At 32.6% G+C, this 26,106-nt stretch overlaps 2 protein-coding genes across 4 annotated transcripts in view; one reads left to right on the top strand and one right to left on the bottom strand.

Annotated features, from left to right (window-relative positions):
• The first annotated feature begins 155 nt into the window (after positions 1-155).
• sud1 (Prolyl 3-hydroxylase sud1) lies at positions 156-12,036 on the top strand. Its single transcript, XM_074173647.1, has 7 exons — positions 156-399; positions 453-623; positions 972-1,345; positions 1,395-1,676; positions 8,417-8,720; positions 10,869-11,080; positions 11,756-12,036. The coding sequence occupies exons 1-7, from the start codon at positions 357-359 to the stop codon at positions 12,017-12,019; spliced, it is 1,650 nt and encodes a 549-aa protein (XP_074029748.1). The 5' UTR covers positions 156-356; the 3' UTR covers positions 12,020-12,036.
• A 3,713-nt stretch (positions 12,037-15,749) lies between these two features.
• The window catches only part of cwo (transcription factor cwo), a 67,990-nt gene continuing 57,633 nt past the window's right edge, over positions 15,750-26,106 (bottom strand). For all 3 annotated transcript variants that reach the window (XM_074173649.1, XM_074173648.1, XM_074173650.1), the window contains one exon: positions 15,750-21,445. In XM_074173649.1, the coding sequence (XP_074029750.1) occupies positions 21,016-21,445 (430 nt within the window). In that variant the 3' untranslated portion in view covers positions 15,750-21,015. The remainder of the gene's footprint in view (positions 21,446-26,106) is intronic.

Below are 26,106 nucleotides of genomic sequence, written 5' to 3' on the forward strand. Positions count from 1 at the left end.
AATGTTTCAAGAATATCAATGTCTCACGTCTCACCTATGCTCACATTGTAAACGACGAGTGAATTAAGGATATCCGCGAGAGTAAGTAGTTTGTGCACTGCTGTTAGTAACGTACAATCCAAGTATTAAAGTTGAAGCATATAAATATACATATGAAATAAATGTCAAGAAGAAGAGTTTGCTAGTATCAGAGAAAAGGACATAACCATAGAAATGAAATAAAAAAATATATAACCTACAATGCCGTGTCACAAAGTTTATGAATGCTTAAGCACAGATAGTTACTTATACTTTAAGAAGTATTTTGGGAGACATTTAATCTCTAATTTCGAATAGTATTTCAAACCTGAGTAACAATGAATTTCAAAGGAAAACGCGCTATGAATAAAAGCACCAATAGTACTTGAGAGAAGGTTCTGTGTGACAAAATGTATGTAATATTTAAATTCTAGGAATTCCCAGTGAAAGCGAAGATGAGTCTGATAATTCGGGAAGTGATTCGTCAAAGGAGGAAAAAATTAGTTATTATGAGGAGTCCTCAGCTAGTGAGCCAGAAATTGAATGTTGCAATTGGGATGATGACTGTAGAGTTGTTTCCACTCATGAGTCAGTCACAAGTGGATGTAAGAATTTTTTTCTTTTTAATTACCCGTTGATGTCAACTTAAGTGGATTGAAGCATTTTTTTTTCATTCAATGTGCATATTTGAAATTGTTAAATGGCTAAGTCATCGGTGAATCATTAAGATAAATAAACCTCTAAAGAAGCTAGTCACTAGTGCTGGCGGAACGTTAGGATGCAGTTCCAAACTACGATGCCCTTCAAACCCAAATGGAGATAGTAACACTGTAATGTAAACTGCTTGAACTGTTTTGGCTTACAAGCTTTCATGAAACATTTAATCAAGGCATAACAAAATTTACTTTATTTCTGCTGGTTTGTTTTTTAAAGTGATTATTATTTGGTTATAGATCATTTGATGCCAACATGTCATAGAGATCCAGATGGTCGACCTGTAAAAAAACAAAAAGTTACTCCAGAAATGAATAACTCTCTACTTACCAAAACATTATTGGATGAATTAAAAAAATGTTGGAGCTGTAACAAAAACCTACAGAATAACCATTTTGAATTAATAGTGGAACCTTTCAAAGTTTGTGTAATAAACAATTTGATTGAAAATAGTCATCTTTTAGATGACATTAGAAATGAATTTTATGAATTAGACTGGAACACCAGAAATATGGACTTGTATGAATTTTTTCAGTCAAAAGATCTAAAATACTTGACTTCAGAACATATCAGAAATATGTTCGATTTTTTAAAAGGAGACTTAATGCAGTGGGTATGTTGTTTTCATAAATTTAAATATTCTCTAGTAATGACAATTTCAGGTAATGAACATAACAGGATTGAATTTAACACATGTATCTGCTACTTGTAGTTTGTACAGTAACACTGATTACCTACTGGTTCATGATGATCAACGAGAAGACAGAATGGTTGCATTTATTTTGTACCTAACTGGCAAGGAAGGGTGGAACGAATCTAAAGGAGGATCACTTCAGCTATTAAACAAAGATGATAAAGGTCAACCACTGGATGTTGTTAGAAATATTATACCATCAAACAACCAACTGGTCATATTTCCTGTAACAAGCGATTCTTACCATCAAGTAAGATATTTAAAGTTTACTTTAATAACTGAACTTAATCATCTTGAAATAATTGAACAACCCTTAAGCAAATATTTTAAACTCATAAGTATTGAAATATTTTTTTTTAACCTTCGATAACTCATTAAGAGCTGGTTATTCTTTGGAGGATTAACTAATAGCTGAAATATTACTAGTGGAGGTTAGACAGTGATATTGTAATATAGATCTTCAAAAATAATCTTGAAAATGTATTTCACTCTAGTTTGGCCTTCAAGATGCATAGAAGAGAGTGAGAGTCACTGTAGCTGATACAGACAAACTGAACTTTTGACTCGTTCCAGAGACCAAACTAATGTTTGTCAGAATTCTAAGATTCAGTAAATATAATAGGATAGAAAATATTTGTTGGTTGTCAAAAAACATTGTTCAGTTTTTGTAATGGAAATCTTGGAAATCTGAGAATGGCCAGAAACATGAGTGCCTAAGTTTGGATGAGAAAAAAAATAACTTTTAGCTTACATAACGTAATGATGAGTAATATTCAGAGATGATAGCAATTTAGTTTTTCTTTGACCTTTTGGCTTATTCTTATACAGTGCGGCATAAATAGTCGCCTCCCTTTTAACTTTTGAATGGGACAAGATATCAAGGTCAGAAAAAATGTATGTGAAGGGGAATAATTTTTAGAACTTCTTGATGAGAAAGACAATAGTTATTGCATCACTCATCGTGGAGGGGGCGCTACCAATTTTTTTTCAAATGGAAATGGGGTTCTTGTAATAACTCATTCAATATGTATTCCAATTATCTATCCAACATAATTTTTTCCTGGAAATCGGATTTGCCGATTCTGAGTAGTAAGCAGTTTAATATTGGTTTTAAGGATCTGCAAACAAACGATAAATATCATTATCTCAAAACTGATTTGTTATTAGCACAGGTACTTTACTGCAAAATAGTGTGGTACTTCAGAATGTCGAATGAAGTAGCGTTGGGAGATTTACATGCATTACTCATTACTCTCAATTTGAAATCTGGCCAGACACGAAATGCGCTGTCCGAAATAAAAGCTGAACTAACAGCTGCAAATGATAAAATAGCATTATTAGAACAGGAAAACTCTGAACTTAAAAGAAAATTGTTTACTTGATTGCACATTCCGCAGAAATAATATTGTATTTGGATTGGAAGTTGTTGACAAGAACCCTGGCCTTACTTTCTTGGGCGAAAAAAATGGAACACATATTGCTGCAAGTGATTTAAATAACATCTTCTTTTTACAAGTAGAGGCGGCAAGAAACTATTGGAGATGTAAAAAATAGTGCAATATCGAGGAATGCTGTACAACTGATGACGTCCAAAGGTCAACAGATAATAATAAACTTTGGCTTCCAATTCTGCATGATTACTCAAAGGCGTTTGACCACATCAACCATGTACTTCTTATATCTCTTCTCAATTACCTTCGATTCGCACTGAGTGCAACTGAGTTGATTAAAAAGTACTTTCAGAACCCAATGTGTCACCTTCAAAAACTACTTTGAATCTCGTCAATATCTACAACAGTGTTCCTCAAGGGTCCATATGGGGCCCACTATTATTTGTATTATACAGGGTGTCCCTGGACTTCCTCTTTTCCTCTCGGGAATGTATAGATGGGGTCAAAATATCACCAGTACTTCATATAACTTTTTTTCCTAAAAGTCTTCGTAACCAAGTTACGGGCCCTCGAAGTTACAAAATGAAAAATGTTTTTCTTTGATAACTTTTCAAGTGAATATTCAAAATCATCCAAATTTTGGTAATTGACTAAACAAATGAATTCCGTCGATGAGCTTTCATGCAGGAGTCAGTTGTTTTGCTACAAAGTCAGGAACGGACTACCCCCGATGGTCCACACCCCAAAACTTTGAAATGACAGATATTTTTCAATATTTTTCAACAAAATAAGGTTACTTGGACAATTTTATGGATAAAAGTACTCGTGTGGAAAGTCGATCGGAGCAACGAGTCTTGATAAAAATGTAGTTCTACTCGATGACATCAAACCCGCTCGTCCACCATTATTTGAAATGAATAATTATCAAAGCAGAAATAATAATGATAACGTTAATTCAACAACATTTATCCTGAGATGTCTACCATTATTCGAAAATATTAGTTTTTAAGGAAAATGGAAATGATAGGTAAAATGTTCATAACGAATTTTTATAATGCAAACACGTTTAACTAACGAAACTCAGGAGCCTCAAGAGCAAACAGAAATGAAAAATCCGCTACAGAAACTGCTCGATATGACCACCTTCTCTCTCTATACATTTTCTTAGTCTGCGAAGACACCCTCTCTGAACTTGAAATAGCATTCCAGGGTCGTTTCGTATGGCTTCACAATGTAATGTTATTCTATTCAACAATGCATCTCTTGTGTGAATAGGTGTAGCGTAAACAAGGCTTTTTAGATGCCCCCACAGAAAGAAATCCAATGGATTTAAATCCGGAGACCGCGATGGCCATGAATATGGCCCACCTCTACCAATCCATCTATTGTGGAAAATATGGTTCAGATGGTCACGCACAATCAAACTAAAATGAGGAGGAGCGCCATCATGCATAAACCACATATCTCTTCGGGTTTGCAATGGAACATGTTCCAAAAGTCCATTCAAATCGTTCTGAATGAACTCCAAATAACGTTCTCCATTCAATCGGTCCTGTAGAACGAATGGTCCTATAAGATGGTTTCCTATGATACCAGCCCAAACATTCACGTTGAATTTCCGTTGGTGTTTGGTTTGCAATATCCCATGGGGATTTTCTTTGGCCCATATATGGAGATTATGAGAGTTGATAACTCCATCTCTACTGAAACCTGCTTCATCAGCGAATAAAACTCGATTAATAAAAGTCATATCCTCTCTTTGCCTATCCATGAACCAATTGGCATATTCCAGTCGTGCTGGAAAATCTTGAGGTGTCATGGCATGTACCTTCTGGATGTGAAATGGGTGGAGCAGTTGTTCCCTAATTATTCTATGAATAGTGGACTTGGATGTATGGATCTGTTCTGATAGATTTCTGATGCTCATTGAAAGATCATCAGCGACGGCTTCCAAAATATTTTCCCCCAATACAACGGTACTAGGAGCGCCCTCACCACCTCGTTTTGGCAAAACTGTACCTACAATAATATCGAAATAAAACAACGTGCTCAAATTAATTATCAATTATTACATACCTGTCTCCCTCAAGCTGCGATCGACACGCTCGAATGTTTCTCTTGACGGTACCGTTCGATTGGGAAAATGCTCGGAATACAGACGACGAGCTTCTGCAGCATTACAAAATGCTCGTCCATAAAATTCAAAATATCCTATAGAATATTGACAATACAATGATAGTCATATGACAACGCACCTCTCAACAAAACAAAATCGCATTCCAGTTTCTCATTTTTTATCAAAACTTTCTAAAAGGTTTTTTTGTCAACATCTGTGAAAGAAATATTATTCCCTGGATATTTTTCACCTGATCATGTGCAGCCGTTTTTGTAGTTCATTCGTTTGCTTTTTATTAGTATAGTAAATATTTTTTCCGATGTGCGTTTTTTCAGCTAAATTTAGATTCGTGTTAAAGAATTTCTCCCATAAAATTATAATTATCAGTGAAACTCCTCAACAGTTTAGCTGTGAAGAAGAATTTGAAACATTCGAATGTTGAGTTTCATGAGATTCAGATAACTGATCAACACGAAACGTGATTATTCCACACGTATTATGTACATACAAAATATGGAATGAATTCGATATTTCATAGTAGAGTAGCTTGTTAGTTTAAAAACACCACGAATCTACAGAACTTGATATTTCTTTTGAAAAAATATCTGCTATCACAATTGTGACTTAAACTTCCATATAGGTACTGTACTTTTTGTTTACGACTTTATTTTAGCATACTTTGTATTATTCCTGTTATAAATGTTGTTGAATTAACGTTATCATTATTATTTCTGCTTTGATAATTATTCATTTCAAATAATGGTGGACGAGCGGGTTTGATGTCGTCGAGTAGAACTACATTTTTATCAAGACTCGTTGCTCCGATCGACTTTCCACACGAGTACTTTTATTCATAAAATTGTCCAAGTAACCTTATTTTGTTGAAAAATATTGAAAAATATCTGTCATTTCAAAGTTTTGGGGTGTGGACCATCGGGGGTAGTCCGTTCCTGACTTTGTAGCAAAACAACTGACTCCTGCATGAAAGCTCATCGACGGAATTCATTTGTTTAGTCAATTACCAAAATTTGGATGATTTTGAATATTCACTTGAAAAGTTATCAAAGAAAAACATTTTTCATTTTGTAACTTCGAGGGCCCGTAACTTGGTTACGAAGACTTTTAGGAAAAAAAGTTATATGAAGTACTGGTGATATTTTGACCCCATCTATACATTCCCGAGAGGAAAAGAGGAAGTCTAGGGACACCCTGTATACATCACAATTTCCAGATTGTCTTCAATATTCTTCTGTCATCTGCTACGCCGATGATACTCAAATTTACATAGAATGCGATAAAGTTTCTTTTGACATAACACAGAAAAAACTAAATGATGACGTATGTTCTCTGATGAAATTATCAACCAAATATTGCTTAAATGTCAATCACTCTAAGTCAGTAGTTATGGAAGTAGTTTTGGAAGTACATTGTCATGTTAACGCAATCTGGGCAAGGTTTCTATAACTGCAAACAGAGTTGAGTTACGTCTTAAGGATATTTCTAAAAACTTAGGACCATACCTCGACAGCTTTTTAAGATTCACACGACACGTATCGCAAATTCTAAAACGAGGGTACAGCAGTCTCAAAATAATATATCCGAATAGAACACTATGACCTTGTGCCAATCTTTAGTGTTGTCACTAAAGAATAGATTACAAAAGCTACAGAAGTCATGTGTGAGGCTGATAACTGGAACAAAAAAACGCGACCATATATCACAACATTTGAAAGATACCGGATGCTAAATATAGAGTCGCAACGCATTCTACATCGGTAAATTTTCGTTATGTGGACACCCGGCGATTTTGAAAAAATTTTTGACTGTACTTACGTATTTTGATGCGTAGATTACGAATCCGAAAGAAAAAAGCGGCGCTCTCCCTTATTTAAAAAGTTACGGCCCTTCAAAGTTCAGAAAAGGGCAACTTTTCAGCCTTCTTTTTCACTAAATAAACTATTTAAAAACACAAGCATTTATTCACTAGGTCACCTTTATACCTTATTCCTCCTTCTTTAACACTTTTCACTTCAATAATCAACATTTTTCTTATAAAAAACTTAATTTAAAAACGAATGCTTCTCCTGGTGACATTATTCTATTTTTAGGTTAGTTACTAGTGACATTTCAGAAAAAAGCGGTTGGTATTTGCCGTCGCCTACTATTTCAAATTCGTAATACACCACCAAAAACCAATTTACGATCTAAAGAATGAAGGTAAAAAACATTTGAATTACTTCAGGAATATGGACTGCATCAGTCGTACCAACCATATCATTAACCTTAAAAACGTAAAATACAGTGATATGTAACCAAAAAGCAGCTCCGTACATTTTTTAACATTTTTATAAGAAAAATGTTGATTATTGAAGTGAAAAGTGTTAAAGAAGGAAGAATAAGGTGTAAAGATGACCTAGTGAATAGATGCTTGTGTTTTTAAATAGTTTATTTAGTGAAAAAGAAGGCTGAAAAGTTGCCCTTTTCTGAACTTTGAAGGGCCGTAACTTTTTAAATAAGGGAGAGCGCCGCTTTTTTCTTTCGGATTCGTAATCTACGCATCAAAATACGTAAGTACAGTCAAAAATTTTTTCAAAATCGCCGGGTGTCCACATAACGAAACTTTACCATATTGTCTATTCCGGGGGCTGTATTTTTTCCCTGACTGATGATGTTATAATATAAATCTTCATCTATTTCTTGATCATTTTGAATTGGGATGTTTTTTAAAAATTTTCTGTACCAATTTTTTACTGGGTAATTTCAATATATCTTGAGACCCATCAAGTAAGCATTTTAATATATCATATACCATGCAGTTATAAAGTGTTGTTATTTGTTTATTCTCACTCAATAATTATAATCTTCATTTGTATTTATGCATAATTATTATTTATAAAATTGTAAATAGGAATAAGGTTGGATGGAAGAGCAAGTTTTGGCCATGTTTTGAACATGGACGAAAAATGAATCCTGCCATTTGATAAGAGCTATGTATGTACTGGTTACCTATGTATTAACTTATCAATAAAACCAATTATTATTATTATTAATTATCCAAACCGGTAGACAAGAAGATGTGGCTTCTTAGAAGAGCCCACTAGATCACGTGGTATGACGCCACTAGATGTTTTTGAGGGGATACACAGCTACAGTTCATTTACAGAATTCGTGGGTGAAAAGAGAAATGCTTGCACTGAAATTACCCCAGGAACATATCGTAATGTAGGGCATAAATTTGTAAACATTCTTCATTATTGTCAGGTAGCGAATGTTAAACATGAATATTTCTTGGAATGAACTGGAGTGAGTTTTGAATTAATTTTTAATCCAGATGATGATGTTTATCGGTTCCTGATATGACTATAATAAAACTGCTAATCCCTCGGGATTTACAAAAATAAAAAAAGCTTGGATGGAGATTTGAAATACTTATCAAACGCACTGTATATGACTATGTTAAACCGTTTTTTTTAATGGTCACAGGTAGCAGAAGTTACATGTATGGATGACTGCAGGCTCAGCATTAATGGTTGGTTTCACACAAAGGTTTCACCAGTTTTCAATAGTCCATCCTACAACGTTCCAGAGAGTGGCCTTTATAGCAACGAAAGTATTAAAGCAAAGGAAGTAGATATAGACCTGGAGAGTTGGATCAATGAAGACTATTTGAATTTCAAGGCAATAAAATTGATACAGGAACACATAGAAGAGAACTCTGAGATATCGTTAAGAATGTTTTTCAAGAATGAATCTTTTAACGAAATTTTGCAGACATTACAAAGTGAAGGTAATGAACTATTTTTTTTGTTTCACGATTCATTTTGTATTTTACATGCATAAAAACAATCTTTCTTTTCAACCACAGTTTAAGATAATCGAAGTTATTCAACTAGCGTTTTAAAAATTTGCAATTAGATTTGTGATTCCAGAAATGTTTTGAAGGCGATACCAAAGTCGCTGTGCCGACAACCAGAAAAAAATTTTTTTGCCAGGTGCCTTCAGAAAGAGTTCTGGATTCATATTGGAGACCAGAAACTGATGAATTCACCTTTGCCCTGTGTTGCAAAAAAGTGAATCCAGATATACGGAAATTGGAAAAGCTACTGATAAAACGGGGTATCTCAGATATGAAAGCCCACTGAAATGGCAGCTAAATTGGCTCAGCTTGTGTAAGAATTCAAAGAAGCAAATATTTACTATTCAATCATGAAAATGGTGAATAAATATTCCAGGTAGCATTTGTTAGTGCAGATCACTGAATACCATAAAAATGATTTTAAAGTGACAAGTTTCGTATCTGTGGACTGGTTCTAGTATTATCTTGTATTGGCTAAGATCTATTTCTCATAGAGTTGGTGAAATTCTCGAATAGACACACACTTTAGATTTTAGATTCTTGCAGAAAAAAATTGCTGAAGAAAGCACATGGTACACTTCTGACAAGAATAAAAATTGGTTAAATATCCCAGCATTTTCAAAATTCACCGAAGACCATTGGCTGAAAAAAGTACAGAAAATAATAGATGGGAATGACTTGGAAATTAAACAAAAACATCATTTTGATAAAAGTTATTGACTATATTTTTCCTGACTTCAAAAAATTTTCAAATTATATAAAACTGTTTAAATTGAAAGGGGTATATTTTTAGAAGAGATTAAGGTTTTGGGTGTCTACTTGAAAGGAAAATTCCTGGAAGAAGTAGAATAAGTTGAAGTAGATAATATAGTAAATAAATGACCCCGAAAGTAAAACCTCTGAATGATTTCTTTCCAAGATTCTCGAGTGGGACCGCACCTTTACCTAGAAAGCTAAGAGATATTTTGTCCTGAAAAGGTAGTGTCGGATATGTTTTGGAGAAGATGAAAACATGAATAATTTAATAAGTAAAAATATATCGAAATCTGAAAATGTTAAAATCAACGATGTCGTTATCGTCATTGACCACGTGTAACCAAGTAACACATAGCCATTATTCAGAGAACTCTCTGGATGGTGGACCTTGAAATGAAAATAGGTATTTTTAGATTTCCAGTTGTCAAAATTTGGAAGATTACCTGAAGAAAAAACTAATGGCTGATTGACATGATTATTTTCAAGTATTGAGTGTTTTTGAACTTTGAAAATTCATATTCATGTTTGATTTATTAGATTTTTAAATTTAGGTAGGAGAAAAACAATAAATAAGAAGAATTAAAAATTGAATTGAAAGGGATATATTTCAAGGAGTGATCAATGTTTGGGAAAGTTTTTGGCTTTCTACAAACTGAGTAGAGAAAAGTATTTTTTGTATAATTCAGTTTTCAAATAAAAGTATTTGTTTCGAAAGAATTTTTCTTTCGTGTAATTCAATGTTTATATGAAAGTAGCTGTTTCAGGAGGGCTTTTTTTCCCGTTTGTGTCTGAAAGTTACTTCTTTGCATGATCTACACATCTATGTATAAAGTTACTTCTTTCAAATTGATTGCTTCCTTCCTTTCTCGGGAAGATGCCCACATGGAGTAGTAGAGATCCAAAAAACTTCATTTCCCAAAAATTAAAATTCAATTCTGACCGAATTCAAAGTATTTTTTCTCATTTACAACTGTTATCACCCGAAGACGATTGTGGATACTAAAAATCGAAACGTCGTGACGTGACTTGGTTTGGAGTCTTTTAATTTTAATTTTTCATTTTTGTTAATATTTTTTAATTTTCAGTTTTTATTAATATTTCAATTTTTATTTTTTTGGTTGTTGCTTGTATGTTATTTCTTTGTAATTTTAGTTTATTGTTTAATGAAATTTTTATTTTCGGTTCATCTTTTTAATTTTTTTCAGAGATTTCAAATCAATTTATATTATATTAGACAATGGAAGTCAGAACTGATGAAATACACCACGAAACATTGTCAACCACCTTCAAACAAAAGGTATTGACTCATACACATTTTTTCAGATATCCATTGGATGAAAGTCGGTCCTCCAAATAGATATAAGTATGAGAAAATAGATTTAATCAAACTACCACACAGTCTTGAAAGATTTTTGAGCCTTTTCCAATCCACTGCGATGTTTGGTCTTCTTCAGCAATATACCGATTTAGAACTACTGAATAGTAATGCCTCTATGAAATTTGAGCTACAAAGATGGGATCCTGGAAGTTACTCGGTGAGTTAAAACAATTAAAATTTGTATAAATACATATTGATTACTGTTTAATAAAGTTATTTATCAGTAATATACAATTTTAATGAAGTTTTCCAAAAAAATTTTCCAATTTTTTGTTTTATGAAAGAGAGGACATTGGCAGATCAAGATCTTCAGATGATGTGGTACTGCGGCTTTTCCTGCAGCTAAAAAAGCAAATGCGCCACTGAAATCAGTCAAGTCGCCTCAGAGCGCCAATTAATTTTTGTTGTTTTATAATTTCATGATTTGTGTTTTGGAGTTGAGATTATATTTGTATATAGATATTTCAGCAAGGGTATTTCTTACTCTTTTCTTCATATTGCAGATGATAAAACAACTCTTATCTGTTTTTAGCATAATTTTTTGTATGTTTTGAGTAACTTGTTCGCTTAGTGATCCATTTATTTTGTAGAAACTCATATTGAATATAGAAAATAATTTCTACTAAGTTTGTTATTTGTTACGACCGGTTTCGGTTTATTAGACCATTAGTTAGTTACTTGACAATGGTCTAACAAACCGAAACTGGTAACAATATAACCCTTTCAATTTAAATAATAAACTTAGTAGAAATTGGACAAAAGGTATTTTCTTCTGTCTATATGTTTTGAACAAAAAGTGTGATTGTTTGAAATAATGTTTAATTATTTTCAGCTGCTTTCAGATTATAATTGGCAACAGAAAAATGAACTTGACCTCATAATGTATTTCGGTTGCACGAAGAGTTCAGACGTCATTGGAGCAAGAACACAATATGTTACAGTTGAGGATGAAATACAAAACGCTCTTATTACGTTAGAACCGGAGCAAAATAATTTGAATATTGTATATAGGGATTCAGCTAGATTCACAAAATATTTTAGTAAGAGGAGTAAGTGTCAAAGATTTTATACTTTAATTTGTTCATATTCTGAATAAAATTTAGTATAAATGAAGTGTATTTTACTTACCTGTTCCAAATTCCAACTTTCAGGAAATAACTTTGCAAGAGAACAAACCACAATGCAGTCACCAAAATATTAATTTAAATTGTGTATCAGAAATGACAGATAATTGAATAAATTTCTGTGGGTTTAACTTGAACATTGTAATAAGCTCTGTTACTTAGGAGTGAGATGTCAGTTTTCATGTCAAACAAATTTACATGTATTCAAAATACTACAGAGTATTGTGACGCCCAAACACGTGTCGCGGTTTTGTAAACTGTCAAGTGGAAATCTCACATTGAAGTATTTTTTGAATACATTATAATGGATTGTCATTAAGTATCGGTCAGTTCTGTCATATTTTAGAAAACATCATTTTAAAACCCACATTAAACATTGTGACCAATTGGGTGGAATTCTGGTAGGTGAGGTGGACAAAAGAAAAAATACAGATTAACAATTATTGAGAAAACTTGCACAACCATACTTTTATAGCTGAGTTTTAAGATATTTATACATGTGAAATTTTTTTTTACAATATTTTCCCGGATATAAAGGCATGATACCATAATATACAGGGTGTTATAAGTGTTCCTTATTTGCTATGTGCTATACATTTAATCAACTGTGTCAGAAAGTAGACATTTATTTAACACTATTGAATATATTCAAAGAAGAAATAAAAACCATTCTGTTTGCTAAACAATGAATATTCATTTAAAATTTGTTTTGTTCAATGAAGGTATTACTGAAAGGGTATTCTTTAATGTCCCCCCCCATTGATTTATTGAACAGGTCAACTCAAAAAATTGAGATTTGGGATAATGAATTAATGCATGAATACTTTATTTTGAAGTGAAATTGACAGATTAAACTTTCAAGATGGCGACTGCGCGCCATCTGGGAAAAAAATTTAAAGGAAAGGAGGGTCTTGTGACACATCATTTTGAAACTTCTGACGAATACCTCATAACCCTAGAATATGAAGTCAATAACTTCACCTACTACAAAATGACGGAACATTCAATAATTTCCTGAAGACAAACACATTAATATCGATATTTCTAGAAATATTCCTTTTTACGTTCCATATAGCAATTCCAACAACCCTACAAGGTTTGTTAAGTCATTTTTTGTTTATATAAATGTCAAAAAATGTCAGTACGACAATGAACATCATTGTTCAGTTAGAATATTCTCATTTAGTTTACAGTTTTACTAGTAGAAAGGTACCACGTCAACAATCTCAAATGGTCAATTCTTGTCCATTGGACATTGGACGCGTAACTTTCACGAGACCGAAAGGATTTTCAATGGAGCACCACCACATTACTCCAGACAAGTAAGAAACTATTTGGATACTACTTTTCCCAGTCGTTGGATTGGCTGTCGAGGTCCTACAGAATAGCCAGCCCGCTCGCCAGATTTGATATCTTTGGACTTTTTTATGGGGCTATTTGAAGCAAAAGGTGTACGAAACTGAACCTGCTTCAATATTGGATATACGGCAGAGAATAACAAATATTTGTAGAGATATTGACGTTACTGTGTTCGAAAATGTTCGGCGTGAAATATAGGATAAGCTCTTCATATGTCAAGAAGTTCAAGGCAACCATTTCGAGCATCTTCTAAACTGACCTCAAGCTTATTACCTCATATGTCAATGTATTCAAGCAATTATTTAAATTTCCGCCATTTTGTAGTAGTTGAAAATATTGACATTATATTCTAGGGTTGTGAAGCTCCTGACAAATGCTTCACAAGACCCTCCTTTCCATTTAAATATTTTCCCAGATGGCGCCCAATCGCCATCTTGAAAGTTTCATCTGTCAATTTCACTTCAAAGTAAAGTATTCATGCATTAATTTCATTATCCCAAATTTCAATTTTTTTAGTTGACCCGTTCAAAAAATAAAAGGGGGGGCAGTAAAGAAATATGTATATTTTTTACATTGAACACTTTTATCCCACAACTGTGTATTATGTTTGCAAATCATTAAACACTTACTAGAATTTTTTTTTTATTTTGAATAGTACATTATTGTATTATTACTATTATGGTATGTATATAATTCCTATATTTCATTCAAAAATTTTATACAATTGTACTGTAATTGGGTCTAGTGCCTGTTTGGACAAAAGTTTTTTTATATTTCACAGAACGATTCCTCAGTTATTTATAAGGTAAAAAGTTCATATAAACATGGGTCCGCAAGGCCTTAATTTTTGAGATAGGTACAGGGCGTTGAAAATTCTTTTTATTTTTCGTGAATAAATTTTAAAATAATGTCCATATTTGGACGAAAATAGTTATTTGGGTACTTTTTAACATAAGGAATTCAAATTTGATTTTAGTTTGACACTCAATTCATGCATGTATGTATCACATTTTCTAAAAGAAAAGTCGAAACTTCAATTATTTTCACGTGAAAAAGGTAAAATTGTCAGAAGTCGCTACAAGCAGCCATTTTCGAGATATTTTGATTTAAATTAATCGACTCATGCGTTTGTCAAAATCGAAATGAAAAAATTTTGATTTCTTTTTTTTTTCTATTCAACTGAAAAATATTTCAATCGCTAATTCTTGATCAACAATAAATAATGGAACACTAGATACAGATCTAATTGAAAAAACTCAATAAATGTTCAAAATGTCCACCTTATGCTGGAGCACCGTCATGCATAAACCACATATGATTTTGTGGTCTAAGCAGCACATCTTCCAGTAAAATAGGCAAATCTTCTTCAAGAAAATGATGATATCTCTCTTCATTTAATCCCTGCCCACACGTTGAAAGATAACTGTTCTTGGAAATGTGATTTCTGTATCGCATGGGAAATGGAAAGTAAGGAGTGAGAAGTGCCCGAACTCTGAATATGGTAGGGATATAATCAATTATGAATTAAAATTTTCCATCCAGAATATGGGGGTTGTTTCGGGGGGTTCTCCTACCAGATTAAGAACTGATTCCTCGGTTGCTAGGGTTCTTACCGTCCGATGTGCAAACAGATACTCTGCATTGGTAAAGTTTACCATTTTCAAACAAATAGTCACACTAATAATAAATAAAACAATTCAACTATGTGTCAAGATATTATTTTTGACAATACAAAAACAAACATTGGAATAAACTTACTAGCATACTCGATACTTTTATTTTCAAAGAGTTCGCGACTTTTGAGAAACATACCTTTTTCACGTAAAAATAATAAAGGAATCGATTTTTTTTCTAGAAAATGTGATACATACATGCATGATAAATTTGTGATGCCCCAAAAGAGACCAAGGCCTGTGGGTGGCGCCCCCTACAATTAACTTCCTAACTAAAACCAAACTTGAATTCATTATATTAAAGTCTCCAAATACCAATTTTTGTCCAAATATCGACATTATTTGGAAAATTATTCACGAAAAACCAAAATAAAAATAAATTTTTGACACCATGTATGTCAAAAATGAAGGCCTTGCGGACCCATGCTTGTATGAACTTTTTACCTAATAACTGAGGAATCGTCCTGTAAAATATCGGACACTCATTACATAACACCCTGTATAAAGTAATCAAATTTCATAAAAAATTGTTTTTTCCAATAAAAATGCTCAAATCTATGCATTATGAAAAATTATATATTTCGGAGACTAGGACATGAAACAAAAGAAAGGCATAAATTAGTAGAGTGGACTGAAAGGAGATGAAAAAGGTCTGGAAATAAATTGTAACTGCAATGTTTGGTTTTTATTGTAATTTTTACTCACAAAATAGTGTTTTTTAAAAGATTTTAAAAGAAGCTCCAACTTTGAAACTATTCCTTGTAAGTTTAAAAATCAATGAAACTTTTCATGAAAATTGATATTTATTGATTATATATGAATATATTCGAACTATATTGATGTGAGCATGAAGAAATTTGAATCAATCAATAAATATTAAATTTCACACAAGAATCCTAATACTGGCCATCTATTGTCAGAGCTAGTTCAACAAATATTATTTTCTTTCAAAAAGGACATGAAGTAGGAATGTTATGTTCTTTATATGGGCCCTGTAAACAAGATCACTCTCAAATCATAACATATATAGGACAATATAAATTTATTCTTTCATGAAGGAATATCAGGATGTTCAAGTGGTATTCAGAATTGGAATTTATTAAATTATGAAAGATACAGTGACACATTCACATGTAGAGATTTCACTTTCAACAATATACTACTATCTAGATCCTAGACAACACCGGATATCACATGGATACCTAATTCATGTCCAATTTAGGTTAGAATACATCAGGATATGAAATAAACATTCAGAAGATGCCCCTCAGTTCATTCAAAATAGAACTCTTTCAAAAAATATGCTGTCGATATACAAATGAAATATAATATAAACAAGTTCCGAAATTTGAACATGCATTGGCCTACTCAAGATTTTTGAATTTAACTTTGCCAATCTCATGTCCTGAAATCTCCACACTACTTAACAATGTTTGACCACGTTTATTTTAGGTATTAAAAAAATTGTAATAGCCACCGTTTGCATACTAGGTAAAGACTTTCACTGACTATATCGCTACGTTTTGATTGTTTTCTTTCAAAATGGTCTTCTAGAGATGAAATTAAAAAGATTGATAATGGAGTTTCAAACCCACTTCTACTTCCAGACGTACTAATTTTTATTCTCAGAACATCAACTGGATATCCATAAGATATCCTTGGAGAGAACATCATATATCTGCTATATCCAAAGGGGATGTTCATTGGGTATCCATTGAATGTCCACTGAATGTTCAGTATGTTGACTAAATACATCAAGACAGCTGAATTTAAAAATAATACCAGAATCGAAAATTTCATTTGTATTTATTGGGATAGGCTTTAACCTTCCAGTATTCTTATTAAAATACTAAGTATAGATTAGTAACGGAAAATCAACAATAAAATGGCAATTGGTTTCAATTGACTATGTTGAGGCTTAGTGAGCTCCATTAAAAATATTTATAAAAATCATAGATTACTTTTACTACTACCAAAAATAGATAATTTTAGATGAACTCTTGATTTTTTGTTATAAAATACAATACACTTGTTATGCACTGTTTGGAACCTTTGGTGTAGTAATGAATATTACTGGAGTTTTTTCCCAACACCAAACCGTTATTTTAACACCTCGACACGTGTTTCGATCACCAAGTGATCATCTTCAAGAGGAAGACCAAGCTAATCCTATATACAAAGTTTTTCTTATTTATACCATAGGTACCTCTTCTTGGTACCTGCGTCTCGAGTGCCTTAAATTAATTTTACAATGTTTCTTTATGTGATAGTCATGTAAATCTAATAATTAAAATATTATTTTAACAAGCCATATAGTATACTATTAGGTATTGGTCCACCATCGTTATTCATAATATTATTATATTTACGTACCTCTACACTCTCATAGGCATCTAGTTGCCTGTTATTGTTAACTTGTCTAACTAATCTTAATGAACTGAAGTCTATGGAATGGTTTTGTTGCAAAATATGATGGGCGACTGCTGATTTTTCAGGTCTTCCATATTTTAAGTGTGCTAAGTGTTCTTTATATCTTATTTTAATATACTTTTTTGTCTGTGTGCATAATATTTTGCATCGCAGTTCTTACATTCAATTTTGATGCAAAATATTATGGACAGACAAAAATATATATTAAAATAAGATATAAGGAACACTTAGCATACTTAAAATAGGGAAGACCTGAAAAATCAGCAGTCACCCATAATTTATTTCATCAAAACCATTCCATAGACTTCAGTTCATATAGATTAGTTTGACAATTTAACAATAACAGGCATCTAGATGCCTATGAGAGTGTAAAAATATGTAAACATATTAATATTATGAATAACGACGGTGAACCAATACCTAATAGTATACTATATAGCTTGTTAAAATAATATTTTAATTATTAGATTTACCTATTACATAAGGAGATATTGTAAAATTAAAAAATAATTTAAAACTAGTAGATAAGGCAATATTGTGAAATTAATTTTATGTAGTTGTTAAAATAATATTTCAATTATTAGATTTACCTGACTATTACATAAGGACACATTGTAAAATGAATTTGAGACTAAACTTTGTAAAAAGGATTAGTTTGATCCTCCTCTTGAAAATGATCACTTGGTGATCTAAACTCATGTTGAAGTGTTAAAATAACTGTTTGGTGTTGGAAAAAACTCCAGTTATACACTTAATACACTCATTACACACACATGCATCATCAATACCTGACTTTTATAAAGCATCATTTTCTTCTAAAAATGAGAAATGAAGACAAAACCATTCACGTTTGCTTTAATCCATGAAAGCTCTTGTTTGAATGCTAGCTTAATAATGATAAATTCATTTCCAAAATGTAGAGAGTATCAACAGAAACAGTCACAATATTTCCCGATTATAAACTAGGAATAAATACATAGAACAATAAAATAAGCTATCATAAATTTAGAATGAGAAATATTCATTCTAAATTTCATTTGAAGCTCACTTAAACTATTGAAATGAGTTCTCAAGCCTAAGTGTTAGCAAGAATTGACACAAATGTCAAGTTACTATGTACGGATTAGGGTGTCTATTATTGAAAATATATACACATACTTCAAAAATGAACAGACTACACAAAATTAAAATTTAGTTTGTTTTGAAAATATTACTGCATTAGTTTCTAGTGGTGATACTGGCTATGATACGAAGAATCTTTTTCTGCAATAAAACCATCTGGTGCCTAGACCAAAGAGATACCATACAGATACCATATCTTAGCCTTGATTCAACTTGTGTGTGATAGACTTGTGTCATCTGGGACTGAGACTATACAGTTTTCAATTTTCTCAATAGACAGTAAATCGAGTTTAGTTTCCTGACTATGGAATTACCATAGTTCCAGCCAAGATGTTCTTCTTCAAAGACCCACAAAAACTTTGTTGACTCGACATTCTCCATTAAAGTTGAATTAATTTTTATTTCAGGTTTACTGCATATTTTCTGACGATTATAAAATCGTATTATATGCGTTTCAGAAATGTTTAAATACAAATAGTTTGTGCTACACCATGTAGACATATTACTCAAATTTTTATAAGATAACACAAATAATTTCTCATTAGTTTAGTATAGGGCAGAAACAATATTGGTTTTTAACACGGATACCTGTGGAACCCTTATATAAATAGGAGATTGTTCAGATTTTTTTGTATTATACATGAGTTGACTCTTGATGTTACGCTGACAAATTGTTTTCGATTAGAAATGAATGATTTAACCCATTGTAATGTAAATTCACTAATTAAATGAGCATATAATTTATCTTGTCCTTCTCAAGTCACAGTCTGGTAAAAAACTGTTGATTATAAAAGTATATGTGTTGCTCTGCAAATTTCATGAGACGTTCTAAAACGGTATATTCAAATATTATTGAAAATGAGGAGGACACTGTAATCGCTCTATAATTTTTTACTGAATGTTCGAATATTGGAATGACTTTGCCTTCAACAAATAAAATTTTCGCCAGAAAAACCAATGGTTGAATTGATATGTAGGATTTTCTTCAGAATGAACATCGGTACTTTATCTGGGCCCGCAGAGGTTTTGTTTTGTAATTTTCTTTTCAACAAGGCGAGTAATTCTGTTTCAACAAACAGTTCTGGGAAGAGTGAATTATTGCTCATTTTAAAATTTGTATTACGTGAAATTTTATTGATAATTTGATGAGGAGCTTTATTGAAATAAGAAATGATTAAATTCGCAACTGTTTCTGGGTCACTGACTGAATTTCCGTCCTCAACTTGCCAAATTGCTTTCGACTGATTGCTTGCACTCAGGCTGCAGTCAGTACATCATAGAGAGCTATGATATTCATTGTAAAGTTTCTATAGTTTAAAGACTTTCATATCACACAAATAGTTGTTTTCACAACTGATGAACTGCAGGTTCTAAACTAAAGTTTATTCAGTAATTATACATTTAACCACAAATTGGAAACGGCTCTGCAAACTGGAATATTCAGATTGACAGATATCGTAAATGGAATATTGATTTAAAAGTATTTATACCTATAATAATAAATGAAAAATATCAAATCGTAAGGTGAACATTTTAGCGAATTTCATAAATAAAAGAAATTCTTCAATTAAAGGTTAGGTTGTTTGAAGAATTAGCAACGTAATTTCGGTTACATTACTTTGACGTATTTTGGTCAAAAATAGATGATGCATGTGCAAATATCCATTGACCGTACTGTAAGATTGTACTAAAAATAATGGTGTACTGAATTATTGGAATACGGACAATGAATTATTTCAAATTCAAATTTATTGTTTCTATAAAAACAGACGAATAAAAAACACTTGTATGTATGTTAAGAAATAAATGAAAAGCAGGTACTTTCTGCTTTCAAGGTACATATTTCCTGGACAAAACGATTCAAAATTATGTACCGTTTATAAAATATGGTTATAAAAATAACATATTTAACATTTTCAACAACATTCAACATATATAATATATAGTGTAGATAGTTGAACTATTTACAATTTGTCTTAACATGAAATATACCAAAAACGTATTCAACATACAATGCCAACATAACTCCACAATACAAATCTTTTTCTATAACATGTTGCACCATTGTGTTTTACCGATGACATAAGAATAAATATATAGTACTTAAAGAGAGAGAATAAAACAGAGATAAATTGTTTTGAGTGCAAAATATTGATGACATCATCGTTTTCGTTCACCAAATGTAACACAAAATTAAGCAAAAAAACTACTTGCCATCAGACAAACCACAATATGCAACTCTCAATCAGTTCTCAACCATTAACTTGTGTATAAGAATTACACAAAATAAAAACTTTACCTGGTTTATACAGACTATGTAATCTTTTTTATCAGTCTTGAAATTTCCCCTGACCATCACAGCCTTTTAGTACTTCCACACAAATCTACTGCCAATTGTTATTATATTCATTCTTGTATTTACTTGTGACGTCGTTGGTGAAGTTTGGTGAAAAATTGACGTTTATAGTGACCGGATGCAGCACGTGCATTGTGGGCATAACTTCCAAAATGTCGTAATTTTGTAAAAACGGGAGTAACGTCTTGTAGTCGATAGTGAGAGGTACGTAGTAGGAGCCTTTTGCATGCAGAACAAATATGGGTATGTTGAAATTGTGTTTCAAGTCACTTTGAGTTGAGAGGTGTTTCATGTTAGGAGAGGAATATCTGGGCAACATCTCGTTTCTTGGGGGTTCCAACTTCAATAGGTTGTTGTTCATTGATAAAGCACTGTCTGATGGGGATCGCCTGTGTGTATTTTCGCTGTCTGAGATTCTGGTGCAAGGTTCGCTGCTTGGAGGAGAACTGTGGCTGGAACTAGATGAAAAATCAAACATTTTTTTAAAGAACCATGATCAGAATAGATAAAATGTAAATGAAGTTAGTTAATCGGTGAAACACCTTTTTATTCATAAGGAGGCAGAAGGTTATCCATCTATTTTATATGAAAGGGGTTATTCACCATTTTAAATTAATAACCTTGAACTCAACAAAAAAATATTTTCTTAAGGACTTGAAGGCTTTGAAAGAGTATATGCAAACTGGAGAGATGTACATTTATCTTGGATTGGAAAGTGATAACTATGAAAAGAATCTCTCTGTTATAAGCTGTCACAGAAATCAATTCTCACATTATTTATTTTGAGACACTTCGGTATAACTATACAGAGAAAATAAAAAAATCTGGACTCTGATTTTTCACACAGTAATAAGTCTTGTCTTAAAATATGTCCGACATTTATCTGAATTCTGCAGTCTTTGTTTTTTGAACAACTTTACTTACATGGGATTTGAATCTTACATGTTTATTCAAAGTAAGTCTCAAGCATTTAGATTCTTTAATTTCTCATATAATGACCCACTGTCCTTCAGTCGCTTGTAACAGACTTTCAAAATATAACCAACTTAAATACCACTCCCTAAATCCGCTAAATTAGCATCTATATCGTATACTGGACCCGGAGGTCACGCAGGTAGATGAAGCTGCTTTGTGGTGACTTTAGTGATATCTCCAACCCGTGGAAACCTGACCGACCGGAACCACAAAGTACGTCTGGCTTCTGTTGATGACTCCGTGCATTTGTGTTGTTTCGCAACCAAGTGTTGCCTGACCTTGCACTTGGCAATACCGTACTGATGACAACCATTGTGCCATAAACACGTGTCTGCATATTTTCTGAGCGATTCGTTCATGAATTTTCCCTGTTATTGATAATATCAAATCATCTCACTAAATAGGCCATTTTGTTGAGCTGATACCACTAGTGCTTTAGTTTTGTACACATTGCTCTTTACATATTCCCATAAAAAGAAATCTAATGATGAAAGATCAGGTGATCGTGCTGGCCATTCAATCGATCCTCGCCTCCCTATCCACCGATTGGGAAATGTTGTATCGAGGTATTGTCGGACATTAACTTGATAATGTGGTGGTGCTTCATTCTGCTGAAAGCATATCATATTCACTGAAACTTTAGGGTTTCCTGGATCAGAATATAAATTTGCTAAACTTAGAATAAAATCATTTTGAAGTAGTGCCAAATAATTATCGCCATTTAAGTTGCCCTCAATGAAAAAGGGAAATGATATGGTTTCCTACAATCCATACCCAAACATTAACCTTTTGAGGGTATTGCGTGTGTTCTTCTCTTATCCAGTGAGGATTTTCCGTTAACCAGTAGCGGCAATTTTGCCGATTAGCATGACCGTTAAGAGACAAAGTACACTCATCAGAAAACATAACGTCTTCTAATTGGATGATATTGTTGTCTAACATGTCCATCATTTGCTCACAAAAATAAGTTCTTCTATCAAAAGCGTCTTCCATGAGCTCCTGAGTAGGTATTATTTTATAGGGATGCATGTTATTTTCTTTTAATATGTTTACTATTGATGTATGAGTGCCATTGAATGTAGTGGATGCTTATCTACTCGATGTATGCGGGTTTTCCTCAAACTCAAGCATCACATCTAATTTGAATTCATCACTCATTGCATTGGCAGCTGCGTTTTTATCTGCCCCACATGACCAAGCTCGCGAAACTGCTTCTCTATTTTGATTATTGTTTCTTGAGATATGGGCGGTAAATTAGGAAAGGTCTCATGAAATAGGCAAGCTACTTCCTGTTGTGTTCGGGTTTTATCTCCGTAACCAATCATTTGAAAAACTGTTATTTTATGCATTTCCGTTAATCTAACCATTTGTCAGACTTGAAATTAACGAACTTCAAACATAAAGTAAAATGCTGACAAGTAGTGTTGTAACATACAAAACAAGTTGACAAGGTGTTTTAAACAAACGTAGCCACGGAAATTATTTACAGTTTTTCAAAGGATACCATCTAAAAAGAACATTGCTATAGTTTTGGCTTACTTTCCTCAACATGAAATACGTTTTGATTATATTGCAATAAGTTATGAGTGTATTTTTGTTTGAAGTATGTCAAATTATAATTTAAATTTGACGTGTTTCGGGATTTTGTTAAAATATGTACTCAAAATTATATTTTGACTAATGTGTTAATCCATTATTTTCTTTCCTTTGCATGGATTTTTTTTGAGAAAAGGTAATTTTCCTATAAAACATTTGACTGCTGCAGCTTATAATCTGTTAATAATATTAACTAATAATAATATTAACTAATTCGTGTCATATAGACACGGATTATGTTATTTCTGAAATATAGTGATGAAATCAATTTCAAAGGATCTATCAAGTGACCCAAATTTCAATTTGAAAAAAAATTACCCTTTTGAAAATCTAAAATATTCTCTGAATAGTAAATTATTTTGGAAATAGTGAATTTGTTCTATAATTTACCTACTCACTATACAGGCTGATTCACGGTGGATGGCACATTAGACGTTTCTGGTGAACCAGACAACGGATCACTTTGAAAATTTAATAGAGGGCATATTCGGACATTCTCTAGCCAACTAAAATATTTTCGACAATGCGGTGTTGCCGCTTCTATTAGAAAGCAGTAGCAACTTTGATTTTTCAAATGGAACACTCTGTATATAATATTATTTTTGGAATCTCCAACAATTGCCCGACAACTTTTCTTGATATTTCCCTATACCTATCTGTTACCGTTTTCGAAATAAAAGTTAATTTCAATTTTTTTCTTCGAAAATCATGACTTCTAAAAATGCCGATATCTTTTATTTAAGAAGTACTATGATATCGAAATTTGGTTTGGAGTTAGGTGATACTTGGACACTTCCCACACGTCAGCCTAATCTCCGTTACTTCAATACAGGGTGGTAAAAAATACAGTTTTTTCGTTTGCTTGAAAAAGTTGCTGAAATTTGATTATTTTAAATGGAACACCCTGTATATTATTGAAAATTCGGAAAGCTGCTGAAATTTGCTTTCTTTCTATGTATATCATACCTATACCTAACTAGTCAAGTTTCGGACTTATGAACATTTATTTGTGAAAATGTCCCTTCAGAATGGTATTTCCATTCGGTATTTGGTAAGCAGGCCATGATTACTATTTGACAGTAGCGTTGTGACATTCTCCTAATAATATCGACATTTTCGTCACTTCAGAAGTTGCAAATACCTTCAAAACGATGGAACAAAACTATTCAAACGAAGTTCTTATGAATTTGTTTATTATTTTTGGACAGTGTGACAAAATTATCAGCAGAACATGTAGAAAGTTCAATGAAATGTATCCGATTCTACCGCCAATGAACCTCAAGAAATTTATACGAATTCAGAACAATTTCAATGCATTTGGATCAACTTTAAAAGCACCAAGAAACTTGCCTCGACCCGTAACTTTCGAAGACAACCAGATTAATTTCTTAGCATATTTTCACGCATTTCCCGAGTCATCGATAAGAAGTGCTGAAGAAGATTTGGGTATAAAATATTCATCGGTTCAAAGAATCTTGCGAAGACATGAAATACATGATTATAAATTCACCAAAATTCAAGCAATGAAGCCTCAAGATCCTCAACAGAGAGTAGAATTTTGTGAAATGTTGTTGACACGCATTCAAGAAGATCCACTTTTTTTAAATAAAATTATTTGGACTGATGAATCGAAATTTTCGAGAGAAGGGATTTTCAATAGAAAAAATCGTCATTATTGGTCCAGTGAAAATCCTCACGTCACAAAAGAAGCCGGATTTCAAGAAAAATTTAGTTTTAATGTCTTCTGCATGTTGATGGACAACAAATTGAGGTACGTGATATACGAGGAGTCATTAACATCCAGAAGCTACCTGAATATTTTGGAGAATACTGTAGACAGTTTCGTGGATAATCTGCCACTCGAAGATTATCGAAACTGTTGGTACCAACTAGACGGAGCTCCTGCACATTGCACAAGAGAAGTGAGCGCAGAACTGGATAGACTATTTGACGATCGGTGGATGAGGCGCTTGGGACCATGGAATTGGCCAGCGAGATCACCCGATCTGAATCTATTAGATTTTTATTTGTGGGGAATGTTTAAAGAAAAAGTTTACAAAATACCCGTGCGTTCGAGAGATGAATTGTTAGAAAGGATTGCCCAAACATTTGAAGATTTGGATCCCAATGAAATCAGATCTGCACCACGAAAGCAGTCAACACCCGCATTTTAAAGTGCTTGGAAGTGAACGGCCAGCGATTCGAACATATTTTGAAATATTTCACATGATTGTTTTACTTTTTTATAATTATTCATATCAATATTTCCAATTTCAAGTTTCTTGGTGCTTTTTTAAAGTTTATCCAAACATATTGAAATTGTTCTGAATTCGTATAAATTTCTTGAGGTTCATTGGCGGTAGATTCGGATACATTTCATTGAACTTTCTACATGTTCTGCTGATAATTTTGTCACACTGTCCAAAAATAATAAACAAATTCATAAGAACTTCGTTTGAATAGTTTTGTTCCATCGTTTTGAAGGTATTTGCAACTTCTGAAGTGACGAAAATGTCGATATTATTAGGAGAATGTCACAACGCTACTG

The sequence above is a fragment of the Leptinotarsa decemlineata genome, unplaced genomic scaffold (genome assembly GCF_025532065.1).
Source record: "Leptinotarsa decemlineata unplaced genomic scaffold, Ldec_3_MD MMD2_tig00000251_RagTag_RagTag, whole genome shotgun sequence".
Classification (NCBI taxonomy): domain Eukaryota; kingdom Metazoa; phylum Arthropoda; class Insecta; order Coleoptera; family Chrysomelidae; genus Leptinotarsa; species Leptinotarsa decemlineata.

Excerpts from the sequence above, each read along its gene's own strand:
- sud1 (XM_074173647.1), top strand. The coding sequence starts at position 357 with ATGAATTTCAAAGGAAAACGCGCTATGAATAAAAGCACCAATA. Across the intron at positions 1,346-1,394 it reads AAGGAGACTTAATGCAGTGG|GTAATGAACATAACAGGATT; the intron begins GTATGTTGTTTT and ends TGACAATTTCAG. Across the intron at positions 1,677-8,416 it reads CAAGCGATTCTTACCATCAA|GTAGCAGAAGTTACATGTAT; the intron begins GTAAGATATTTA and ends TAATGGTCACAG.